This window comes from Chenopodium album, chromosome 5 (assembly GCF_948465745.1).
Source record: "Chenopodium album chromosome 5, dcCheAlbu1.1, whole genome shotgun sequence".
NCBI classification, from domain to species: Eukaryota; Viridiplantae; Streptophyta; class Magnoliopsida; order Caryophyllales; family Amaranthaceae; genus Chenopodium; species Chenopodium album.
The window spans coordinates 7,166,859-7,190,503 of record NC_137838.1 but is presented as its reverse complement, the minus strand read 5'-3'; the positions used below and the strand labels follow the sequence as shown (position 1 = coordinate 7,190,503).

The following is a 23,645-nucleotide window of genomic DNA, read 5'->3' as shown; positions in this document are numbered from 1 at the left end:
GAGTTATCCCATATTCGCAGTGTTATTTTCACTTATTACTTGATTTTTTTTTTTGAGGCAATCACTTATTACTTGATTACCATGTCCTTGTTATTAGTTTGTTATATTTAATAATATACTCCGCCTGCATTTTCAATTTGACACTTTATAATACAGACTTGAGAAAATTATTATTGTGTAAAACTTTTTATAAGCATACCTTTTTTTTTGAAACAATTTTAAAAGCATACTTATAATTGACATCCTAAAATACAATCGCATTAAAAAAACATAATATTGTATGATGTATCTAAATCAATGAGCAATAAAATATGATGGGTTTTTATACACATTAGTAATTAATTTTCACTACATATATAATTGTAATATACGTTCAACAATAGAGTCAAGTACAAACAAAAAAAAAAAAAAAAAAAAAAAAAAAAAAAAATTACATCTCAATTTACACGAGTGCTTTTTGCATTTGCAAAATTTATAAGCATTTTGTATTTACTTACCACAATAATAAATTATGATATAATTATATATATTGAACAAAATACAACTTACTCCTTAAAATAAAAACATAAATATAATACGAAGTAACAAAAAACTCTATAATTTGCGAAGGACCTGTTCTAATTGACTGAATTAAGCTGAATTGAAGTGAATTTATTTGAGTTGAACTAAATTAAACTGAACTGAACTGAAAAAAGAAAATTAAAAACTGAACTGAAAATAATTTGAAAAGAACATGCTTAAAGTATATACTACGTACATAATTAACGATTTCACGTACCGTTTTTTTTTTTTGAGGAACCGATTTCACGTACTCGTACAACCAATTGTACAATAAAAATTGCCAAAAAAGTCGAGAATGTATGTGAAAATGGTTGTTAGAGAAAGGGTAAAGTAGGTAACGCATAAAAAGCGAACGAATGACGACACACTAGAATAGAAAAGAAGCAAGTACTTTACCAAGTACTGAAAATTAAAAATCATCGGAAGAACCTTCTATCTCAAGTCATCCATCATCGTCGTATTCTTCTAATTATCGCAACATTTTCTCCCCTTTTTCTCTCTCCTCCGAATTTCTCGTTCTTCATCATCTACCTTCATTTCCAAGGTAAGATTATCCATTTTTTCTTTAATTTCTTGCTATATTTCTGCAATTTAAAGATGCATTTTCTCTGTAATTTGTTCGATCTGCTTAGTCAACTTCAATTTGACCGTATTGTTACTTCAATTTCGTTGGTTTTTACTAATTTTAGACTTGCTTTTAGCTAATTATTTGTTGTTTTTGTTCGAATTAGTGCTGTGTTTTAGTTGAGTTTTGTGTTGGATTTTTGTGCCTAATTTGATGATTTTTTCGTAACTGTCTTTTTAATAAATTGTGATCAATTCTTGTTTTTTTGTGTTTGGACTTTTTCTAGGTCTTTGAACTTCGAATCTTCTTTGTTACATAGTTTCCGTGTTGAATTTTTGATAATGTTTGGTGGAATTTTAATAATTTAGGTTAATTTCTGACTTTTTAGGAAAAACCCTATTTTTGTAGCATTTTTTCCAGATTATAACGTGCTTGACGAGTTTTAAATTGACTTGGAATTTTCTATTGATTGCTGTTTTTGCTGGTTTTGCTTAATCTAGGGGTAATTTGTCGTTGTTGTCGACGCGAGTGCTGCTGTTCTGATAACCAGTGGTGTTGTTAGGTTGTATCTTGAAGTTGGTTGTTGAATTTGGTGTTGTAAAGATGAGTGATAATTTGATGGACAAAGTGACTTCATTGGGTGAGCGTCTAAGGATCGGTGGGACTGAGGTTGGTAAGAAGATGAGCGAGGGTGTGAGCTCGATGAGCTTCAAGATGAAGGAACTATTCCAAGGGGGAACAAATCAGGCTGATAAAATCGTCGAGGAAGCAACTGCTGAGACTCTTGAGGAGCCAGATTGGGCTACGAATCTTGAGATATGTGACATGGTTAATCAAGAGAGAGTTAATAGTGTTGATTTGATTCGAGGGATAAAGAAGCGGATTATGTTAAAGACCCCTAGGATTCAGTATTTGGCTATGGTGTTGCTCGAAACTATTGTTAAGAACTGTGAAAAGGCATTCTCTGAGGTGGCGTCAGAAAGGGTTCTTGATGAGATGGTAAAGTTGATTGATGACCCCCAAACTGTTGTTATGAACAGGAACAAGGCACTTATGCTAATCGAATCCTGGGGGGAGTCTACAAATGAGCTGAGATACTTGCCTGTATTTGAAGAAACATACAAGGTATGTCCATATTTTTATTTGGATATCCGTCTTCTCTTGTTTTTGATTTTGACTGGAACGAAAATATATTTTATCATGTTTCAGTCTTCTACTTGTCAAAAATTAAAGAAGTTCTCAAATTATTACGGAGTATTCGGAGTGAATGTGGATTTTATTATTTGTTATTTTATTTTTTTCTTTTTTTGCAAATACAACTCAATAACTTAGTAGATTCACAGATTCAAGATGTAGGATGATGGGGGAAAGATTGGACACTCCCCTTTGTGTGATCTTATCCAAATATGGAGTATTTATTTGTTCAGACTCAGATTAAAATTCTGGTGTTACACATGCCATGGTCATCTCGTATTAGACACTCACTATTTTTTTTTTTTGACACTCACTATATAAGTTGATAAGCCTTATAATCAGGCATTTCCTGTAGGGTGGGGGAAGGGGGAAGCATATGGTGAATTCTTAAGACTGCATGTCTGCATCAAAACATGTAGTTTAATAATGTGTTTCACTTATGCTAAGTTGACAGTATATAATTTAGGTTTGAAGTTCATGTGTAACTATTTTTTTTAATTGAAAGTCATATGCAATTTTCAGCTTTTATAAAGGGCTATATATCACAGTCTTTTTAAACTTCCTGAAATGCAATAACTTTTATAGCCTCTTTACTTTGTACTTTCCTTTATGCACATCAAAAGTATATCATTCAAATGATCCAATCTGTCTTAGGAATGCTCCTGAATCGAATGATTTAAGGTTTTCTCCTTTTTCTTATACGAAGTACTAATTTTTGCTTGACTCTCTTTTTCTTACTTGTTATGGAAGTTTATATTGGAGAAACATAAGATTTGGCATGCTACCTTTGGAATGCAGACTTAACATGTATTGCTTAAGATTGAAATATTTTAATGAGCATAGAGTAATATATTACCCTACCCTTTCATTCTAACGTTGTATCCTTTGCTTAAAAGAGCTTGAAGTCGAGAGGAATCCGGTTCCCAGGGCGTGATGATGAGAGTTTGGCACCCGTATTTACCCCTCCACGCTCCGTCTCTGAAGCAGAATTGAATGCAACTCTTGCACAACGTGATGTTCCTGTACAAACCTTCTCTGCTGAAGACACAAAAGAAGCTTTTGATGTAGCACGGAACTGTATTGAACTTCTTTCTACTGTTTTATCATCTTCTCCTCAACAAGATGTGCTGCAGGTAATTTCTGTTACTGTTGCTCCCTCTAAAATCATAGAATATCGACTTTTTTAGGATCATTCGATGTACCTTTAGAGATGAGCTTGTGTTAGATTTCATTAGAAGCATTATATGTGTTAGATTTCATTAGAAGCATAATATGCTTGGGATCCTACGCATACTCAATATATACTGCCTCACCAACTTTGCATGATTTTTATATTTAATTTTTTTTTATTCATTCCAGTCAATTGATTTGATGGATTTATAATCCCTGATATTTGGTTGCTGGATATCCTGCCATGCTTATTCTGTAGTCAGCAGAAAAGGTGAGATAGCTCTAACAGGCTATCAGCTGAGCCACCCAAGATTCTTTACTAGTCTATGATTCATCTACACTGCTCTGTTGCTAGAGATTGAGTATATGCTGTTTTAATACTCTATTTACGTTGTGCCTGTTTCTTTTTCTTTCCCCTTCTTGAAGATGATTACATTTTGATGTGCAATATTATATAGCTTGGGCAGTTAATGGCTGTGATGACTAGATGTTAGGATTGAAGAATCTTCTTTGAAATTCATTTTGCATTTTGGCCACTTCAGATTTTTATGGCAGAAGAATATAGATGTTTGATTGAAAGACCTAAATTTGTGAAATATTTAGTGAAGTTGCGATCCAGTTGTGTTTCCAAACCAGTGTTTTTAGGCTTCCAGTCTAGCATTGTGGGCCTTGTGGTTGATCTGGGATAAGGTGGCATTGGTCATAGAGGCATTGTGGAGGTTCATAGAGGAAGAATCTAGGCAAGAGTAAAGAGAACAAAGTGGTTAAGGAGGTTCAGGACTGGCTTATTACACAATTGAACAGGGTTTGTAGAACTTTTGCATCAAGCCCTTTGCATGTGATATGATCTTGCTTAGACCATATAGTTGAATATGAAATTGTTGCAAGACTATGCCAAGTGATTGAATAATTAGAATTTGTTGAGGAATCCAGCAATCAGTCTAGCTGACCTACATTTGAACCAGCCACCCACTTCTTCCTTATTTTTCTGTCCAGTGTTTGAGATTATGCTCTGTGCAGATCAGGAGGTGTCAAAGGTCAATTTATGTTCATAGTGATGCTTTTGACGAAAATTAGTTTTTAAGGGTTCCCTGTACCATTTGTTCAGATTGATTGTTTTAGAGTGTAGACTCCTTTGCTGTGATTATGAAGAATTGAAGATTGCTTTTTGTTGGCTCCATAATGATAGAACTGCAAGCGGTGACATGTTTTCGGTAGAACTAGATCCAACTAGCACCTCTTTCAAATTCCAATCGCTCTGCCCTGACATGTTCCTCCATTGTTCTTCCCTCAGCAACACTAATATATGTATGGCTTATAATTACCTTTTCGGATGCCATATGACAATTGGCAATGCCATTGCATTCTATAATTAGGTTGAGTTGCTCTAAAGGTTTGTTGTATCTCTTGACTACACTCAATATTTAGCAATTCCTCATGCCCTTCTGAAACAGAATGCCTGGTCTGCTGCATGGCTCAGTAGGTGAAATTTATGGGAGTCTGCATATGACTACTAAGGCTGAGGCAAATTATTGAATCTATGTCCATTACATGGACCTTCAGGCTTCGGAATTCAAATTGAGTTTCTATTCAGTTTTGTGTGGTATGGAAGTTGAGCAAAATGAGCTGCTATATTTATTGGTATAAAGATAAATTTTTATCACTTCTCACTGCTCTCAGTATTGCTTATGATGCGTGCTAGCGAGTATTTTTTCAACTTAACCATTTTGTAACTTCTTCATGTTATGCAGTTGAATTTATGTTCACTGTTTCTGTTACTTGGTATTCCCTGGAGGATTTTTCTAATTTTTTAACCGATGATGCACTTGCTCTGATATGCTTAAGTGAATAATAGGTTGTTTCTTCCCTTTGGCAGGATGACTTGACTACAACGTTGGTACAACAGTGTCGCCAGTCCCAATTCACTATTCAGAGAATCATTGAGACTGCTGGTGATGATGAGGCTCTTCTTTTTGAGGCCCTAAATGTAAACGATGAGATCCAGAAAGTCATCTCCAAATATGATGATATGAAAAAGCCCTCTACTGTCCCATCAGCACCGGAACCAGCCATGATTCCTGTTGCTGTTGAGCCTGAGGAGTCTCCACGGGCTGGGAAAGAAGAGTCACTTGTAAGGAAACCATCAGGATCCCGAGGCAATTCTCATGGAGGGCAGCATGATGACATGATGGATGATCTTGACGAGATGATCTTTGGCTCGAAATCTGGCACCCCAACAAATTCTGGAATTGAGCCAAAGAAACCGGATTCAGCAAAAGATGATCTCATTTCCTTCTGACTTTACGTATACATATATGAGTGGTCAGGTGTTCTATGTATGTGTTTGATTCCTGGATATGTGTTTGAGGCTAAAGGAAATGCATGTGAATTTTATAAGGATTGCTAACATTTTCATTGTGTCTGGCCGCTCCTTTGTAAGTAGATTCTTCACAGATTCTTGGATTTTTAGTTCCAGTAATCTTGAATTATCTAGGAGCTGTGCTTGTGGTTTACCTGATTATTGTTCCATTGGTCTGTTCGTTGTTTAAACACGGAGAATAGTTAAAAGCATGTTGTCATTTTGGCCTCTGGTTCTAAAGGTTAAACCTATTACGAGTATTTTGCTTTAGCCTACCATTATCTTCCATTGATCTACTTTGAATTAAAGCCATCATCTTCTTTCACAATGACTTCTGTCAGAGTATATGAACCATTAATAATATACTAGCTATTAATAATAAGTTCCCATGAATCCGTCATAAATGTTGAAGCCCGAAATTGGGGCAAAAAAGTAGTTCTTTCTAGAGGTAAACCGCAAGTATGGTTAAGGTCGAACAAATGATTAGGAGTCTAAGATTGAAGCTTGAAGCCTAACCAACCTCCCCCATCCCGAATTGTTATCAAACACTACGAAGTTTCGTAAGTTGTATGACTCGTACCAATTAATCCAAACCCTTATAGCTTAATTAGACAAATGCATTACTGACTTACCATTGTAAGGCTGCTTTTATTACAATCATAAGAACATTTTTGTGAGTCATGGTGATCTTATAATGGTAAGGCAATTTTATTTACGCGTAAAAAATTATTTAAGCATGATAACTAATTTGCTCCTTGAGTTTCATTCACTCACTTGTTATCTCGTCTTAAGTTCACTAGAAGCCCAACACAACACGACTTCTTATTAGTGGGTCCAAAACGTGGACTAGCACGGTTCAACCGACGGGTCTAGTGTCATTATTTCCTCTACCACAATTGTTCACCAAACACTAAGAAGTTTATAAGTCGTACCCATTAATCTAAACCCTTATAGCTTTATCAGAAGAATTTGTACAAGACTACATTACCATTGTAAATTTGTAAGACTACTTTTGTAAGTTTGTTACCATGATGATACCATCATAAGAGCACTTTTGTGAGTCAAGGTAATCTTAATGGTAGGACGATCTTATTTAAAAATTTGTTTGAACATGATATCTAATTTTCCTCATTTGGCTTCATTTACTTAATTGTTGTCTTTTAATTTCACCAGAAGCCCAGCACGACATGACTATTTATAAGTGGGTTCAAAACGTGAGCTAGCACGGCTGGACGGACGCGCTACTCTAGTGTTGGTTCTTTCCCTCTACCGTCACTCCATAAATTTACCATTGATCATCATGTGAAAACTGAAACACTCAAACAGAGATCTCAAAACTTTCACACTTCACTGCATTCTTCTCCTGCACACTTTCTCTCTCCTACCTTCCAACAATGGCAGGAAAACACCTCCACTCTTCTTCTTCATCTTCCTCAAGAGAAAGACCAATCTACACTTCTCCAATCATCATCATCATTCTCTCTCTCCTCACTTTCTTCTTCATCGTCTTCTTCTTCTCCTCTGCAACTCCTTCTCTCTCTCCCAAATCCTCTTTCTCAATCCCAAACCCTAACCCTAATTTCGAGTATTCTTTCGTCGCATCGCTCGAGAATTTCCTCACGAACAAGCTCCCCAAGCATTTGAATGATGATACAGCGAGTTCCACCGACGATGAGAGTGTGAAGAAGCTGGATGATTTGATTTGGAAGAGAGAGAATGAGCGAATTGGTGATGAATCGTATTATCCTGCTGGTTCGATGCCGATTAGGGTTTATGTGTATGAAATGCCTTCGAAATTTACTTATGATTTGTTGTGGTTGTTTCGGAATACTTATAAAGAGACCTCCAATTTGACCTCTAATGGTAGTCCTGTTCATCGTCTTATCGAACAGGTGAATTTCTGCTTCTATTCTATTGAGATTCTTGCATATTTTGTTAACTTTGATTTTGCTTATGAAATTGTTGTGTTGATTTGATTAGTTATTGCTGTGTGTTGAAGCATCAATTTGTGTATCATCTGAGAAATTTTGAAACTGGAATTTTAGTGTATGCTTTTGGACAATTAAACTCAAAAATGAAGAAGGCAGATTGAAATTTGAGGCAACTCTCTACTTAGAGCTTCACAAAACTTAAATTACTTGCCTTTTTGGGTTGAACTCCATCGTCCTCAAGTTGTTAGGCAGCATTGCTGCATTGGTTAGAAACTATTGTTAACGATTTGGCTTAAAATACCATAATAACGCTTGTTAAATCGTAAGTTGTCGATAACAGGCATCGTGTCATGAGACTACGGCCCTGTATGATTCACCTTAAAAAAATAATATTAAGTAAAAATAATTTTAATTCAGTAAAAATAAGTTCAGTTCAGTAAAATTAATTTCAGTTCAGTAAAATTAATTTCAGTTCAGTAAAAATAAGTTCAGTTCAGTAAAATTCAGTTTTCTTAAAGAAGAATTATAATAGAAAATCAGTAAAAATAATTTAAGTTCAGTAAAAATAATTTCAGTTCAGCAAAATTAAAGTGAATCAAACAGGGCCTACGAATCAATTCCTGAAATAGTAAGTGTAATTTGAGAATGTGTTATTTAACTTACTAGATATGAAGAGCTACTTAGTTTTTAAGTGGGAAAGTGGCGAGGGGTAGTAAGAAAGTTCTATTAAGATTTAGGTTTCGACCCTTGGAAAATTGAATTGGTTGCTAGGTACTCTATATGGTTTCATGATATATGGGGACGAGGTTATTACTTATGACTTGTAAGTGCATTGGTGTAGATTACTTATCGGTTTAGTTTTCTTTATAGTGCTGTTGTCTGTGGTAATCTGTTTAAGGATGAGAATGATCGTTGAATACTTTCGTTTACTCTTTTGCAGCATTCTGTTGACTACTGGCTTTGGGCTGATCTGATTGCTCCGGAGTCAAAAAGGCTGTTAAAAAACGTCATACGCGTTCACAAGCAAGAGGAAGCTGATTTATTTTATATCCCATTCTTCACCACTATCAGCTACTTCTTGATGGAGAAACAGCAGTGCAAAGCACTTTACAGGGTGTGAGTGCTTCTCTGATATTCGGTTTTCTTTGTTCTTTGTTTTGTTTTTCCTGCTTTAGTTAAACCTTGCATTGATGTCTGGTTTGTGATATGTGCAATTTTGCATTGGATTGTAATGAGTATGTCATTGAAGTTTTTGCTGGTGATGTTTGAGTCTTCAGAATTGTATCCAAATTCTAAATCACCTCCAAGTCTTTTTATGATAAGAGGTGTGAAAAAATTGTTGTGTGTATGTCAATGAAGTTTTTGCTGATGAAATTTGATTCTTCAGAATTGTATCCAAAATTTTAAATCACCTCCAAGTCATTTTATGATTTCAGCTCATCAGGCAAAACAGTTTTGAATTTGAGATTGAAATGTATCATTTATTGTTTTACTGTAAAAATGCGGCTTTAGTTTCAGGTCCGAAGTTTAAATTCTGTTTGTTTATCTAGTCTGTTTGTCTTACACTCTTACTCCTCTGTTCCATGCTTAACTTTACTCACAAATGCATGGAGTTCACTTGCATGAGGTTTTCTGTGCACATAATTTCAACCTCAAGATTTTTTTGCTATTTAACAAAATGCTTGACAAATTTGCTTCCTGAAGTTTAAGGGAGCAAAAGCTAGAAACCTAGCACCACATCTATATAAGCAAATCTTAGGGAAGATTGACTTATGCTGTAAGATTTTAATCCTATTATATAAAGTATTTTAAATTACTAAATATAGGTATGTAAATAATGTTTATGTTGTTGTGTTAATGCACTAGTAGATAGAATGTCTGACTATTAATTAAAACTATGGAGAAGTTTGGGTGGCGGAAAAAAAATCTGTACATTAAATATTAGTAAACTTATGCACCAAAACATTAAGTTTAGATACCAAATATATTATTGTTGATATATGGTCTTGAACAAAGCATATGACTGATAAAAATTCCTAAATGTTGGAAAGAAAACACTAAATTTGCCTTTTGGTCATGTGAAGCAGTAGTAGTTTGCCTAATATTTAATCAACATTTTGTCTTTATGGGGCCTTGGTCAATACCCTGAAGGTGGCCAAGTTCCTCCTTCAATCTTTTTATTTGTGAGATGATGATTTCTTCTGTAGCTGAATGTTCTTGCTAAGTAATTGTATGTTATGCTTTGATGTAGGAAGCTTTAAAATGGGTGACTGATCAGCCAGCATGGAAGCGTTCTGGGGGAAGAGACCACATACTTCCAGTTCATCATCCCTGGTCATTTAAATCAGTTCGTAGACTTATGAAAACCGCAATTTGGCTATTACCTGACATGGACTCAACAGGAAACTGGTTTGTGATTGTTTTTGTAATTTAATTACCACCTAAGAAGTTAATGTGGCTGATTTGGATACTATGTGTTGGATTTAGGTACAAGCCTGGCCAGGTTTACCTCGAGAAAGACCTGATTCTGCCATATGTTTCTAATGTGGACTTTTGCGACTCTTATTGTTTACGTGAATATGAATCCAAGAGAAGTACACTGCTATTTTTTCGTGGGAGACTTAAAAGAAATGCTGTAAGGAGCCTTCTCATGATTGCTAGCTTTTAGTATTTTATTTGGAATTGTCATAGATGATTTGTGTTGTTTTAGGACTATTGGGAGTAACTTGAACTGAAATACTTCCTACTCTCTTTATGCATAGTAAGTCGTGCATGCTGCAGTTGGAGATTTTCAAAATGGGTTTGTATTAAAGAGAATAAAGACTAAGTCTATCGACATATTTTTCTAATTCTTTTGCTGCTATAACTTTATGATATTGCATAGTGTTCCTTATAAACTCTAATGTTCTTTAATATATTTGGGCAAATTACCTTTGCAATGCCGTCTAATGAACTTTCTAAGTCTCTGTGGAGTGTGAAAGTGGGAATATGTTATGAGTTGGAGGTAGTGGATACTGGATAGAGGTTAGACTTGGAGATTGTTACTAATCATTATCATTCTTTCTGCCTTGTTAAATTTGAGCTTAAGGCAAATGTTTTGTGTACACTTCTAATGATTTTCTTTCTAGTTATTTAAAAGCAATGGTGCTTTTGATTGCTGAAAATAAAGTTTTTGTCTGATAATGCTTGTGAAAGAAGAAAGACATCTGTTGGAAGTACCATATACAAGATGTTAAATGTCTTTACTTATATTGTTGTTCTGCTTTTTAGGGAGGAAAGATCCGATCAAAACTTGTGATAGAGCTGTCTGGTGCTGATGGTGTAGTCATTGAAGAAGGGACATCTGGAGAGGCTGGCAAAGCTGCAGCCCAAAATGGAATGCGCAAGTGAGAATTATGAACTTCACTTGGACAATCTACCTTAATTTTTCTTTCTTAACTATCAATACATTCAATTGTGTTGAGATTTTTAGCTGAATAGTTTATTACACCTACAAATTGTGGATGCAGCTGAGTAGTTTTTCATGCTTGTCAGGTCCATCTTTTGCCTGAGCCCAGCCGGTGACACTCCATCATCTGCAAGACTGTTTGATGCTATATTCAGTGGCTGCATCCCTGTTATAGTCAGTGACGAGCTGGAGCTTCCATTTGAAGGAATAATCGACTATCGTAAGGTATGGCTATAGACTATGGCAATGCCAATGCCAATGCCATTTGGACTGTTTTAGCGTTTCACATATCAATGTTTAAATTAGGAAACTTTCAAATGAAAATTGTGATTTTTAGGTTTCACATAGTGTTTTCACTATATAAGACCCTAGAAAGAAAATTTTATGCACACCTCTCAAGTGAATAGAATCTAGCATAGTTTGTGTCATCATATGTTTTGACATGTTAAACTGCTACGGACTAACATTAGTTTATCAAACATAATATCTTTTTTTTTTTTTGTAACTTCCCCTTTTCTTTCTTTTTTTCCTTCCGTTCACAATATTCGGTGTTATTGTCATCTATCAATTACTGCTATTGTGTTATATATTGTACTGTAATTTAGCATTTTGCTGACTGTTAGCACTGGGCTGCTAGCCACTAATTGCACACTGACAGACCAATCAGTAGTCAACTGAACTGATTGCAGTGAATGTAAAGATATTACATGTTCATTTTTGCAAAGCTCTTCGACTATGATTCTCTTTTGTCTCTCTGATGGCAGTGTAATTATTAGACTTAGGTCTCTTTTCTTTTTTGTTGGAAGACTAAATGGAGGTGGATGTGAATTTCAAGCTTGATTGTTGTCGTACATTCTTGCCTTTTTAATTTTTAAACTGATAGCCCAAGAGCTGCTGTTACTGTATGCTGTCTGCATGACCTTCTTGGCTCCTCCATACTCTCTGAGGGATGGAATTTGCAAAGCTTGGTTTGGATGCAATTAGTATCCCTGGGGCCCCCAATTTAGCTTCCTGCCCAGCTTGCGCCTCCTATCCGAGTCAAGTGGTTTGTCCAGCCGGGCCCTAAGTGTTGGGCATCCCCAGTCCTTTGACAAGCCAAATCTGAACCTGCCCACATGCATAGAATAGTATCATCTATTATCTTGCTACTTGTATATAGTGCCCATGATATTGTGACGTACATTAGCATCTAGCGTTTTGTCAGCCTATGCTGCTTCTTGCCATTTGCATAAGTTTTCTAAATGTTTAACTAAGTTCTGGGTATCTTTCATTATTCCAAAAGGGAGACATTTGGATATCTTAATTTGGATGCAATTGGTTCTAATAACAATTTGTTACTATTATCAGAAACCCACAAATATTCAAGTGAATTAGCATATTATTAAGCTATGCTGCTCAGTTTTTTGCTTCAAATTTCTGCCTTTTTTCACTAAGTTGTCAAATAATCAGTTCATGTTATAAGTACTTTGAACTGAATTTTATACTCAAGATTCTTTTTGTCATTATGTATGCAGATGGCTGTATTTGTTTCATCAAATGATGCATTAAGACCGGGCTGGCTATTAACACACCTTAAAGGTTTTAGTCCTTCAGAGATCAAAGAGAGACAAAAATTCTTGGCCAAGGTAATTTTAAATTTGTATTTTTTTGCCGCCTAATAGCCCAAAAATGTTAAAAGCATCTTTAAATATGATTGAACCATCTCCTCATTTGATTGTTGCCTATCATCTTCCCTTTTTAATGTAATGTAAAAGAAACAAGAGTGTTTCACCCTGGTATCTAAACTGTGTTTGGGTTTGTTTAGGATTTCCATTTTGAACTAGCATAATTATCTTAATTGTCTTTTGCTTATGATAATTTATGACTGAAATTGTTTTTATTTTCAGTACTCGAGGCATTTTGTTTATTCAAATCCAGCACAGCCTTTGGGTCCTGAAGACTTGACATGGAGAATGGTTTGCTTTTACGATTCATAACCTTGTCTATTTCTTGCAAAACCTTCCCTTTGTCCTGCAAACTTTGGCTTGCTTGTTAAATTTGTACATACAACTACCCCCCCCCCCCCCCTCTTCATGTCCTTTGCCCTATTGAATTTCTGCTAACTTAAGAAAGATGCTGCAGATTGCTGGTAAGCTGGTTAACATCAAACTTCATATCAGGAGATCTCAACGTGTGGTTCAGGGATCCAGAAGCACATGCATATGTGAATGCAGGCAGTCAAATTCCAGTATCCCAGGTCCCTTGTTATGACTGAAATTTAACTATAGATAACCCCTTCCTCAATTTTTTTTGTAATTCCTTATTGCTGGTGTAGAATTGCCTTTTTGGACTCACTTGTTCATAATAGTTCAGTTATACGTCTCACTGTGTTCACTTTCTGGATCAAGGAATAGTTTGCTCAAATCTCAAATTGTAATATGTCATTCTTATGTTTGTTTTGGCAAAGAATACATTTTTTCCTTATGGGTAATGTAATTTAAACCTTATGATCGAATTTATCGATCCTTAATTTATCTTCTGCGGTTACTTTTGGTTTGTGATGAGAACTTGCGAGTTTTGCCAAGTCCGCAGGTCTTGCAGTCTTCAAGGCTAGGGCCAAGGATGATGATTGATCACAAACCACCGCAGGTCTTTCAGTGCATCAAGGATGTTGAATTAGTACGTAGTAAAGTATGGATAGTCCAGCATTCATATGCATTGAAATTTATAGGGATAGAGAAAAACTCTTAAGCATTATGTCAATTTTGATATGTCACTTGAAAATTTTCAACGTTGGGTTAACTTGAACATTTACTAAAACAGTCTCAACTACGTAGTATTTTGAATTGATATTACTACCTCTTTACATAATATTTGCAACGTTTAGAGATTTTTCCTCTCTACTTTATTTCAAATTGTTGCAAATATTATGTAATGGAGGTGATAATTTAAAAATGCAAGACAAAATCACGTGTTGTCTAATAACATTTTGTAGGGCAGCTTATTTCAATACTGGGTACAGTCCTATAAAAATGACAATAAGGACGATGAGGATAATAATGGTCTTCCCATGAAAAAGACAGCATCCATTATTCCCATACTTCTCGGCTTAGATCTTGCAAGAATATTATATTCTTTTTCCATTGTATGTCATTTTTTATTTTTTTCACAAGTTCATTATTGAATTTTGACTATATGTATCTTGACAATGACCTTATTAGGCCCTTAATAATAAATTATAAATTAGTGAAGTATATGAAATGATTAAGGTAGCATAGACTCAAAAGGCGGTGCACATGAATATTGTACCTTCGACTTTAATTTTCTTTTGATTTGCAAATTCATGGAACGCCAGCATGTATATTCCTCTTGATCTCGATCGAGCTCAGACCATTATTAGTGCTTCATTTATGCCATTTAGTACTCTGTATCTATTAAAAGTAAGGTGAGAAATGAGATACGGGAATTTCCGGAAATTTTCGAGTGTATATAATAAGATGCAATGTTCTTACGATTGATAATGTATGATTTTTTTAAATCTACAATTGACTTTTAGAGCTTTAGTACATCTTATACAATATACATATCCTACTTCATAATTTCCCGAGAAAATATTAAGAAAGTACGGAGTAACATTTACTGTGTAAGGAATACCTATATAACCAAATTAGAACCCATGATTACCAATGTCAAACAAGTTAGTATCAAACTTTTAAGAATTGAAAAGTATATATGTACTAAAAAAAAATTTAGGAAGGATTCAATTTAGGTGGCAAAGTGGTTGCACCTGTGCCTCCTAAAATGTATTCTTTCCATACTAGTGACATATTTAGATGATTTATTTTCATATATATGGTTATTATTAACTTACAATAAAGAATTACTGACAAATATGTTACGGAATAGTTGATTAAATACTTGTAGCAACAAAAAGATGTTAGAGCAAATTTCTTTTATAAGGTCAGCTCAAAATCAAAAGTGCATGTTACAATGACTGTCCCCATACTTATTGTGATGTGCTTTGACATTTTTTTTTCCTTTCTATTTTGTCTTATAATGAAAATCTAATCTATAACAGTATTATCAAGTACTTTACTTTTTAAAATTTTGGATTAGCCAATTACTTGGCGAAATGGCAAGTAAAGGGAGCTTCTATTCTGTTCAATGTTAGATGTGGATACTTACTTACTTCATTTTAAATGTTTATTTTTTATTAATTTTTTTAAAAAAGAATTGATAGATAAGATGAAGGGTGGCGTGATGAACTTAATGTTTTAGTTTTAAGATTAACATTATTTGTTGTTTTCTATGAAATGAATTTTTAATTCATGACCCGAAAATTAGACCGATTATTATATTATTGTAGGAGGCGACCCCATTAATCTTATAGACAAACCGGTAAGGTTTATGTAATGGTTCTATTGTTATTTTTTAGCATGTCATGTGCTAGGTAGAGAATGATGTTCAATCACTGTTAGGGTTTGTTCTCATACATTTATTTTCAGTTTAGTTTAGTTTAGTTCAGCTCAGCTCCTAATTTTCTTCTCCTATAAAATATTCATTTCAGTTCAGTTCAGCTCAACTAAGTTCAATCTATGAGAACAAGCCCTTAATGTTATGTTACCGTGGAGCAATGCATATAACACAAAAGGGCTCAGACACCATCATTAAAGCTTCCTCCTTTCCTCGATCTCCACCCATCTTCCACCGATGGCAACACCATCTCTGGCGGCTTTGTTGCCTATTAAACTAATATCCTATGAAGAAAGGGTGAAATTAAGCCCATCCATGTCCTCTATTGAAGCTACCATTTACCTTGATTTTCGAAGATGGTGGAAATCGAGGAAGGGAGGAGAAGAAGCTTCGGTGGATGATGCAAGAAAGAGATGTATTAGTCAGGCTTTGATGAAGCAAAATACTACTTCGGTAATCGAGTTTATTGATGAAGTAGTCAGACATGACATTAGTCCCACGCATGCGATCATGCCTAGTAATCGTACAACAATACCCATCGCTTAATGAAAAAATGTCATTCATACCCCGTTAGTATCTACTTATCTTAAATATGTTTATCATGTCGATAGACTTGTATTTCATATTTCATGTGTTGTATTTTTTGTGCTACATAGGCATGCTCTACTCATTACTATCTCCTTACACCCCACATTTACACACTTTTTACATGACAAGGTATAAATAAACAAAACAAAAGCATAAAACGCTTGTACTCCTATTGAACTTAGTTAAAAAAAGTACACTTTAACGGAAAAACCGCACTTTATATTCAAAAAAAATAAAATCCAAAGAAACGCGTAAAACGGTGTCGTGTAATAGTAGAGTAGCTTGCTTAATCTCTCACATGAACAATGTAATAAAACCCACTGGAAGCAGCAACTTCCCAGTTCACACTTCCGTGTGAACCTTACTCTCACAAATACCAATTTTTATTTTTTTTTCAAACTTTGCTAATTCACATTTTTTATACTCCCTTTTTAATTTAATTTATTGGGAAGAGAAAATTTATTTTCATTCTTTCTCAATTTTTTTTGGTTTAATATAATCTGGGTTTTTTTAGAAACTATTCCATAAATCTAAATTTTCCATTTTAGCTTTGCTATTTGCAATAATTATTACAACTATTATTGCATTTTTCTTACAATCTATTATCTCTTCTCTTTTGGGTTGAGCAAGAACAGCATGTTTCTGCTATTTTTCGCCATTGATTTGAATTTGAAGCTTCTTTACTAAGATCCCACCAAAGATCTCTTCCTTTATGCTGAAAGTGGTAAGCTTTAATTTTTTTTAATGGATTTTTAAATCCATGTTTTTATTTTGTATAATTTTTTAATCCCCTGTTTTTGGTTTTTGTTTTGCTGCTATTGCTCAAGTTTAGCTTTTATTTTATTCCCTTTTTTTGTGTTAATGATGACTTAAACTATATTATGAATAAAGGGTTTTTTTTTGGATTGATTTTTGTATTGATTCTTCAGTTGAATTTAGGGTTTTAAGATCTGAATTTTGTTTTGGTTTGATTTGATTTCTTTTACTGTAATGATGCAAGTTAGTAATTATAGAGCTTATTAGTATTCTGGGGTGGTTTAAATTTGATTTAAAGATCTGAGTTTAGGTTGAATAATTGAATATGATTTATTTATAGTAGTAATAGTAGTGAAGTTTGTGTTAGTTCAGATTTCTTGCTTATTCTTAGTCAGCAGTATTGATAATTTGTGTTTGAATCTGGGTGAAATTATGCTGTTTATTGTATTACCATTGGTTCTGCTGAAATTTAGCAGAAAATGAATTATGAATGTCAATGCATAAGTAAAATGTTGAAGTATCTGATTGTTGAATTTGTGGGATTCTGGATAGGTATATACAAATGGCATCTAAATCTTTTAAGCAAAGTCGCTCGAATCTATCAGCGAGCACTGATGCATCTGAGTTGCAGCAACTCAGACCTCCCCTTCCTCCAACTGTAAGCTTTGGTCGACGCTCCTCTGGTCGCTATACTAACCGTTCGAGGGATGATCTTGATAGTGAACTTTCGAGTTCAGAATATGCACAGTATACTGTGCAGATACCTCAAACACCTGATAACCAGCCAATGGACCACACCATTTCACAAAGGGTTGAGGAGCAATATGTTTCCAACTCTCTTTTTACTGGAGGGTTTAATAGTGTTACAAGAGCTCATCTCATGGACAAGGTTTTTGATTCTGAAGCTAGCCACCCACAGATGGCTGGTGCCAAGGGATCCTCTTGTGCGATCCCTGGATGCGATGGGAATGTGATGAGTGATGAGAGGGGTGAGGATATTCTTCCTTGTGAATGTGATTTCAAGATATGTCGTGACTGCTACATTGATGCAGTCAAGTCTGGGAACTCATTGTGTCCTGGTTGTAAGGAACCTTACAAGAATCCTGAATTGGATGCGGCAACTGGTGAAAGACCGCTCCCACTTCCACCTGCAGGCGGAATGAACAAGATGGAGCGGAGATTGTCGTTAATGAAATCGACAAAGTCGGTGTTGATGAGAAGTCAGACTGCAGAATTTGATCACAGTCGGTGGTTATTTGAAACAAAGGGGACATATGGTTATGGAAATGCTATTTGGCCAAAAGAGGGAGCTCCTAGTGATGGTAATGGAGAGGATGGAGAAGTGCATGATCCTCAGGAATTGATGAACAAACCGTGGAGGCCACTTACTCGGAAAGTGAAGATTCCTGCTGCTGTTCTCAGTCCTTATCGGTAATGTTTCTGTTATGTTTATGTCTGATTGATTTTTCTTCTATAATCGTTTTTACACTGTTTATTCAGCAGTATTAATTTTCTGCTTGTTCACTATTATAGGTTGCTCATTTTTGTGCGAATGGTTGTTCTCGGTTTCTTCCTTGCATGGAGAGTCAAACATAAAAATGAAGATGCATTATGGCTGTGGGGCATGTCTGTGGTCTGTGAGATTTGGTTTGCCTTCTCTTGGCTTCTTGATCAGATGCCAAAACTCTGCCCCATAAATCGTGCTACAGATCTTAATGTTCTGAAAGAGAAGTTTGAGACTCCTAGTTCTAACAATCCAACTGGAAGATCAGATCTCCCTGGAATAGATATTTTTGTGTCTACTGCAGATCCAGAAAAAGAGCCTCCTCTTGTCACTGCCAACACTATTTTGTCTATCCTAGCTGCTGATTATCCTGTTGAAAAGCTGTCTTGCTATGTTTCTGATGATGGTGGTGCCCTTCTTACCTTTGAGGCCATGGCTGAAGCTGCAAGCTTTGCCCATATGTGGGTCCCTTTTTGCCGTAAACATAATATTGAGCCAAGGAATCCTGATTCTTACTTTAGTCTGAAGAAGGATCCATACAAGAATAAAGTTCGCCAAGACTTTGTTAAAGACCGTAGGCGTGTAAAAAGAGAATATGATGAATTCAAGGTTCGGATCAATGGTTTGCCCGAGTCTATTCGACGGCGATCTGATGCTTACCATGCCAGGGAAGAAATCAAAGCCCTTAAACTTCAGAGACAAAATCCAACCGATGAACCTTTTGAGGTTGTTAAAATTCCGAAAGCTACTTGGATGGCTGATGGAACTCACTGGCCTGGTACTTGGAATCATCCTTCTCCTGAACACTCAAAGGGAGATCATGCAGGAATCATACAGGTAACATTTGATAACTCTTCATTTCATGACCGATGATAATATATGTCATTGAACGCTAAACCAATACATCTACTGAAAGATTTAGTGACATAAATTATAGTAAACTTTTTAGAATCGTCACTATAATTATCATGTCTCTTGATCCACCCCTGGTTCTACATATAATTTTCTATGTGTTTTGGTGGAGGATCATGAGGACATAATTTATTTGATGAGATAATTATAAAAGAGTTATTAGGGGGTACAATGTGAGCTACAATGTTTTCAAACTATACATGTGGCATTTTGTACATTCGGAAAATTTGTCAAATGGATTTGGAAATCATGCATTGATTAGTGTAATTGCTGACCACGAGTATCTTCCCTTGCTAAATTGAGGGACTTCATTCTTTGGTATATCATCTTAGGGACATACTATGTTTGGGTCTCTAAGGATTGTGTATGGTTGTGCTGTGTTAAAAGGCCAAAGTATACATAGTTCAAACCGAGCTCTTATTTTGTGGAGTAGGTCGTCTATTTGATTGTAAATTAGTGATTGTTAAATCCTTAAATAGATTAATGCTTTTATGATCAGATGTGCTGATTTGGCCTTTTGTATGTGATGCAGGTTATGCTCAAGCCTCCGAGTGAAGAACCACTTTTAGGTGTTCCTGATGATTCCAAGCTTCTTGACCTTACAGAAGTTGACATCCGCCTTCCCCTGCTGGTTTATGTGTCACGTGAGAAGCGCCCTGGTTATGATCACAACAAAAAGGCTGGAGCCATGAATGCATTGGTGAGAGCATCTGCAATCATGTCTAATGGTCCCTTCATTCTCAACCTGGATTGTGACCATTATATTTACTACGCCCAAGCAATGAGAGAAGGCATGTGTTTCATGATGGACCGTGGTGGGGATCGCATATGTTATGTACAGTTCCCTCAAAGGTTTGAGGGTATTGACCCCTCTGATCGGTATGCCAACAATAACACAGTTTTCTTTGACGTCAATATGCGAGCCCTTGATGGGCTTCAAGGCCCAGTCTATGTCGGAACTGGTTGTCTATTCAGAAGAATGGCCCTTTATGGCTTTGATCCACCTCGTGCAAAAGACCGTGCTCCAAGTGTCTGGGATTGCTGCTTTCGACGTAGCAAAAAGCGCGCAGCAGCTGAAGAGAACCGAGCTCTGAGAATGGGTGACGACTCTGACGATGAAGAAATGCCTCTTGCCACATTTCCTAAGAAATTCGGCAACTCTAGGTTCCTTATTGATTCAATCCCTGTGGCAGAGTACCAAGGCCGTCCGCTGGCTGATCACCCTGCAGTCAAGAATGGAAGGCCACCTGGCGCTCTCACAATCGGCCGTGAGTTGCTTGATGCAAACACTGTTGCTGAGGCAATCAATTCCATTTCTTGCTGGTATGAGGACAAGACAGAATGGGGGCAGCGTGTGGGTTGGATCTACGGTTCTGTTACAGAGGATGTGGTCACTGGTTATAGGATGCACAACAGAGGTTGGAAGTCTGTGTACTGTGTCACCAAACGAGATGCTTTCCGAGGGACTGCTCCAATCAATCTAACTGATCGTCTCCATCAGGTTCTTCGGTGGGCTACTGGCTCGGTTGAAATCTTCTTCTCCCGCAATAACGCCCTTCTTGCCAGCCCAAAAATGAAAATATTGCAAAGAATTGCATACCTTAATGTGGGTATCTATCCTTTCACCTCTATTTTCCTAATTGTATACTGCTTCCTACCTGCACTCTCTCTCTTCTCCGGCCAGTTCATCGTACAAACCCTGAATGTCACTTTCCTCACCTATCTACTAATCATTACTTTAACTCTCTGTCTGCTTGCTATCCTTGAGATCAAATGGTCAGGCATTCAGTTGGAGGAATGGTGGCGAAATGAACAGTTTTGGTTGATTGGAGGGACAAGTGCTCATCTTGCTGCAGTGCTCCAAGGCTTGCTGAAAGTGGTAGCGGGAATTGAAATCTCTTTTACCTTGACTTCTAAATCTTCCGGTGATGAGAACGATGATGAATTTGCTGATCTTTACATCGTGAAATGGACATCTTTGATGATTCCACCTATTCTGATCATGATGCTTAATTTGATAGCAATAGCAGTTGGGTTTAGCCGTACAATCTACAGTACTATACCCCAGTGGAGTAAGCTGATAGGTGGGGTTTTCTTCAGTTTCTGGGTGTTGGCACATCTGTATCCTTTTGCTAAAGGTCTGATGGGAAGAAGAGGGAGGACACCTACTATTGTTTTCGTATGGTCGGGACTACTTGCTATTACGATTTCCCTCCTCTGGGTTGCTATCAAACCTCCATCAGATACTGACCAAATCGGAGGCTCATTTCAGTTCCCTTAGAAGGTAAAAAAATTTGGTTAGATAAAATTACTTTCCTACATATTCTTTATTGACTGCTCTATGAGTTAATCGCTCATGCTGAGTCATATCATTCAGCAATGTTACTAAGGCTCACCAATGACTCCAGGAGCTAGAGTGGGAGAATATGCTACCCCCCTCCCCAATATTCGTTCATTTTTGTATGATTCAGTAAAAACATTTTTTTCAGAAAGATATTATTTTGAAGTAACGTCTTCAGTCTTTCAGATTGTGCCATTGTTTGCAATGAGTTTATTGCGTAATTATCAGGCGAATTGATGTAGGATCTTGTCTAAACAACAATCCCAAAAGCATGGTAATTTTTAACTAGGTTACAAAAATAAAGAAATGAAATATGAGTAGGTGACATGTTGTCCAACCCTCCAGTAACTACAACTAAAATGTTCTCATCTGAATTTGAGATGTAAAACTCATGAATGATAAGTTTATGATTGCTAAATATCGAAAACACAGAAACTGTGAACTTTCAGTTGTTGAACCAGCATTGTTGCATGTCTTAAGCTATATAATTTGATTTTCATTTTCTGTTAAGATCTAGTATCTTATTTTAAGCACTTTCTTCCTGCATATGAAACCTCCTCTTTTCTGAACAAACACAGATCCCTGCTAACTATGGCCATATACACTGCCCTTTCACTCTTTGTAATGGCGCTGATGCCTTCGGCCATTGCTAAAGATGCCCCCTTAACAAATCAAACCCTTAACACTGCTATTGAAGAAATGCAAAGAGCTAACTACTTTGCATTTGTCATGCTTTTAAATATGGTTTCGACAGACAAGATCCCAAGCAACGTAACCTTCTTGATGCCCAACAACCGGTTATTAGCAAAAGCTGTGATACCGGAAAATGATGTGCTTAACTTCTTGCTCAGGCACTCGATACCAGCCACTTTGAGGTTTGACTACTTAATCCGCTTCCCAACTGGGTCGATGCTTCCTTCATCAGAGCTCGAGTTTATGCTTAAAGTCTCGAATAATGGGCGTAAGAGCTTCTTCCTTAACAATGTTAAGATAATAAGCCCTGACCTCTGTGTTGCTGGGTCTTCAATCAGGTGTCATGGGATAGATGGGGTGTTGCAGGATATCAACAAAACACCTTCACTGCCTAATTCTTCCTCTCCACCCTCGCTAGTGGCGGCACCCCCTCCGTCCCTTTCACCTCCGACGACAGGTTTCAGTGGTTTTGATATGGCTCCTGCAGCCACCCCGCAACCCGCTGGTTCAAATTCCATCCCACACAAATCTGGATCTTCTCGTTTGGAATCCGACCCACGTCTAATCGGGTATTTGTCAAGTTGGGTTCTGATGTCAATAGTATGGTGGAATCTTTTATAAACTATTTAGGTGGTTTAAGTTTAGCTATTGTAGGATTATTTCATATGATGATTCACTTGTCCACATTATGTTGCTGTTGAGAAGCTATTATCTTTCTATAATTTCCCAATATTTTTGGGATTTATCAATTGCATTATATTTAGCAAAATATAATCAATATGATGTGTACCATTTGTCATTTACCCATTTCTAATCATACCATTGCATATGCTATTCAATCTTATAATTCAAGGTTCAATAATGCTTGAATTTGATGGCTTGTAATTTTGGGTAATGAAACGTGCAAAAAAATAATTGCATGTTTGAAAGTAAACTAAGCAATGAAATTATTGAAATATACTGAAGTATATATTTTCTTTTTTTGGCCCGGTTCACCCTTTGAGCTAATCCGGATTTGGGGCTCAGTTTTGAATGGTTAGATACTAGTCTCCTCCCAATTGTTGTTGTAGGAGATCAAATATGCGGCCCTCCTTACCAAGTGCAGCTCCAATTACCACTGCACCAATAACCAATTGGTAATTATCAAAATATATCAGTGCAAGCAATTATA

The 23,645-nt window shown here is 36.2% G+C and overlaps 3 protein-coding genes across 5 annotated transcripts; all 3 read left to right on the top strand.

The window, feature by feature from the left end:
* The first annotated feature begins 952 nt into the window (after window positions 1-952).
* On the top strand, window positions 953-6,081 carry LOC145631727 (TOM1-like protein 1). Its single transcript, XM_081683887.1, has 4 exons — window positions 953-1,105; window positions 1,627-2,251; window positions 3,217-3,453; window positions 5,367-6,081. The coding sequence occupies exons 2-4, from the start codon at window positions 1,730-1,732 to the stop codon at window positions 5,787-5,789; spliced, it is 1,182 nt and encodes a 393-aa protein (XP_081540013.1). The 5' UTR covers window positions 953-1,105; window positions 1,627-1,729; the 3' UTR covers window positions 5,790-6,081.
* Window positions 6,082-7,101: 1,020 nt separating this feature from the next.
* LOC145630254 (putative arabinosyltransferase ARAD1) lies at window positions 7,102-13,589 on the top strand. Its single transcript, XM_081682510.1, has 9 exons — window positions 7,102-7,741; window positions 8,721-8,894; window positions 10,032-10,189; window positions 10,268-10,415; window positions 11,051-11,166; window positions 11,315-11,453; window positions 12,743-12,853; window positions 13,115-13,183; window positions 13,350-13,589. Exons 1-9 carry the CDS (start codon window positions 7,244-7,246, stop codon window positions 13,476-13,478), a joined length of 1,542 nt encoding a protein of 513 aa, XP_081538636.1. The 5' UTR covers window positions 7,102-7,243; the 3' UTR covers window positions 13,479-13,589.
* Window positions 13,590-16,603: 3,014 nt separating this feature from the next.
* Window positions 16,604-23,267, top strand: LOC145631726 (cellulose synthase-like protein D3). 3 transcript variants are annotated; one of them, XM_081683885.1, is made up of 5 exons: window positions 16,604-16,992; window positions 17,577-18,455; window positions 18,558-19,365; window positions 19,973-21,724; window positions 22,633-23,267. In XM_081683885.1, exons 2-4 carry the CDS (start codon window positions 17,587-17,589, stop codon window positions 21,719-21,721), a joined length of 3,426 nt encoding a protein of 1,141 aa, XP_081540011.1. In that variant the 5' UTR covers window positions 16,604-16,992; window positions 17,577-17,586; the 3' UTR covers window positions 21,722-21,724; window positions 22,633-23,267. The 3 variants fall into 3 exon arrangements, with proteins under 3 accessions (XP_081540011.1, XP_081540012.1, XP_081540010.1); XM_081683886.1 differs by having other exon boundaries at window positions 22,536-23,267; XM_081683884.1 differs by lacking the exon at window positions 22,633-23,267 and having other exon boundaries at window positions 16,606-16,992; window positions 19,973-21,966.
* The last annotated feature ends 378 nt before the right edge of the window (window positions 23,268-23,645 follow it).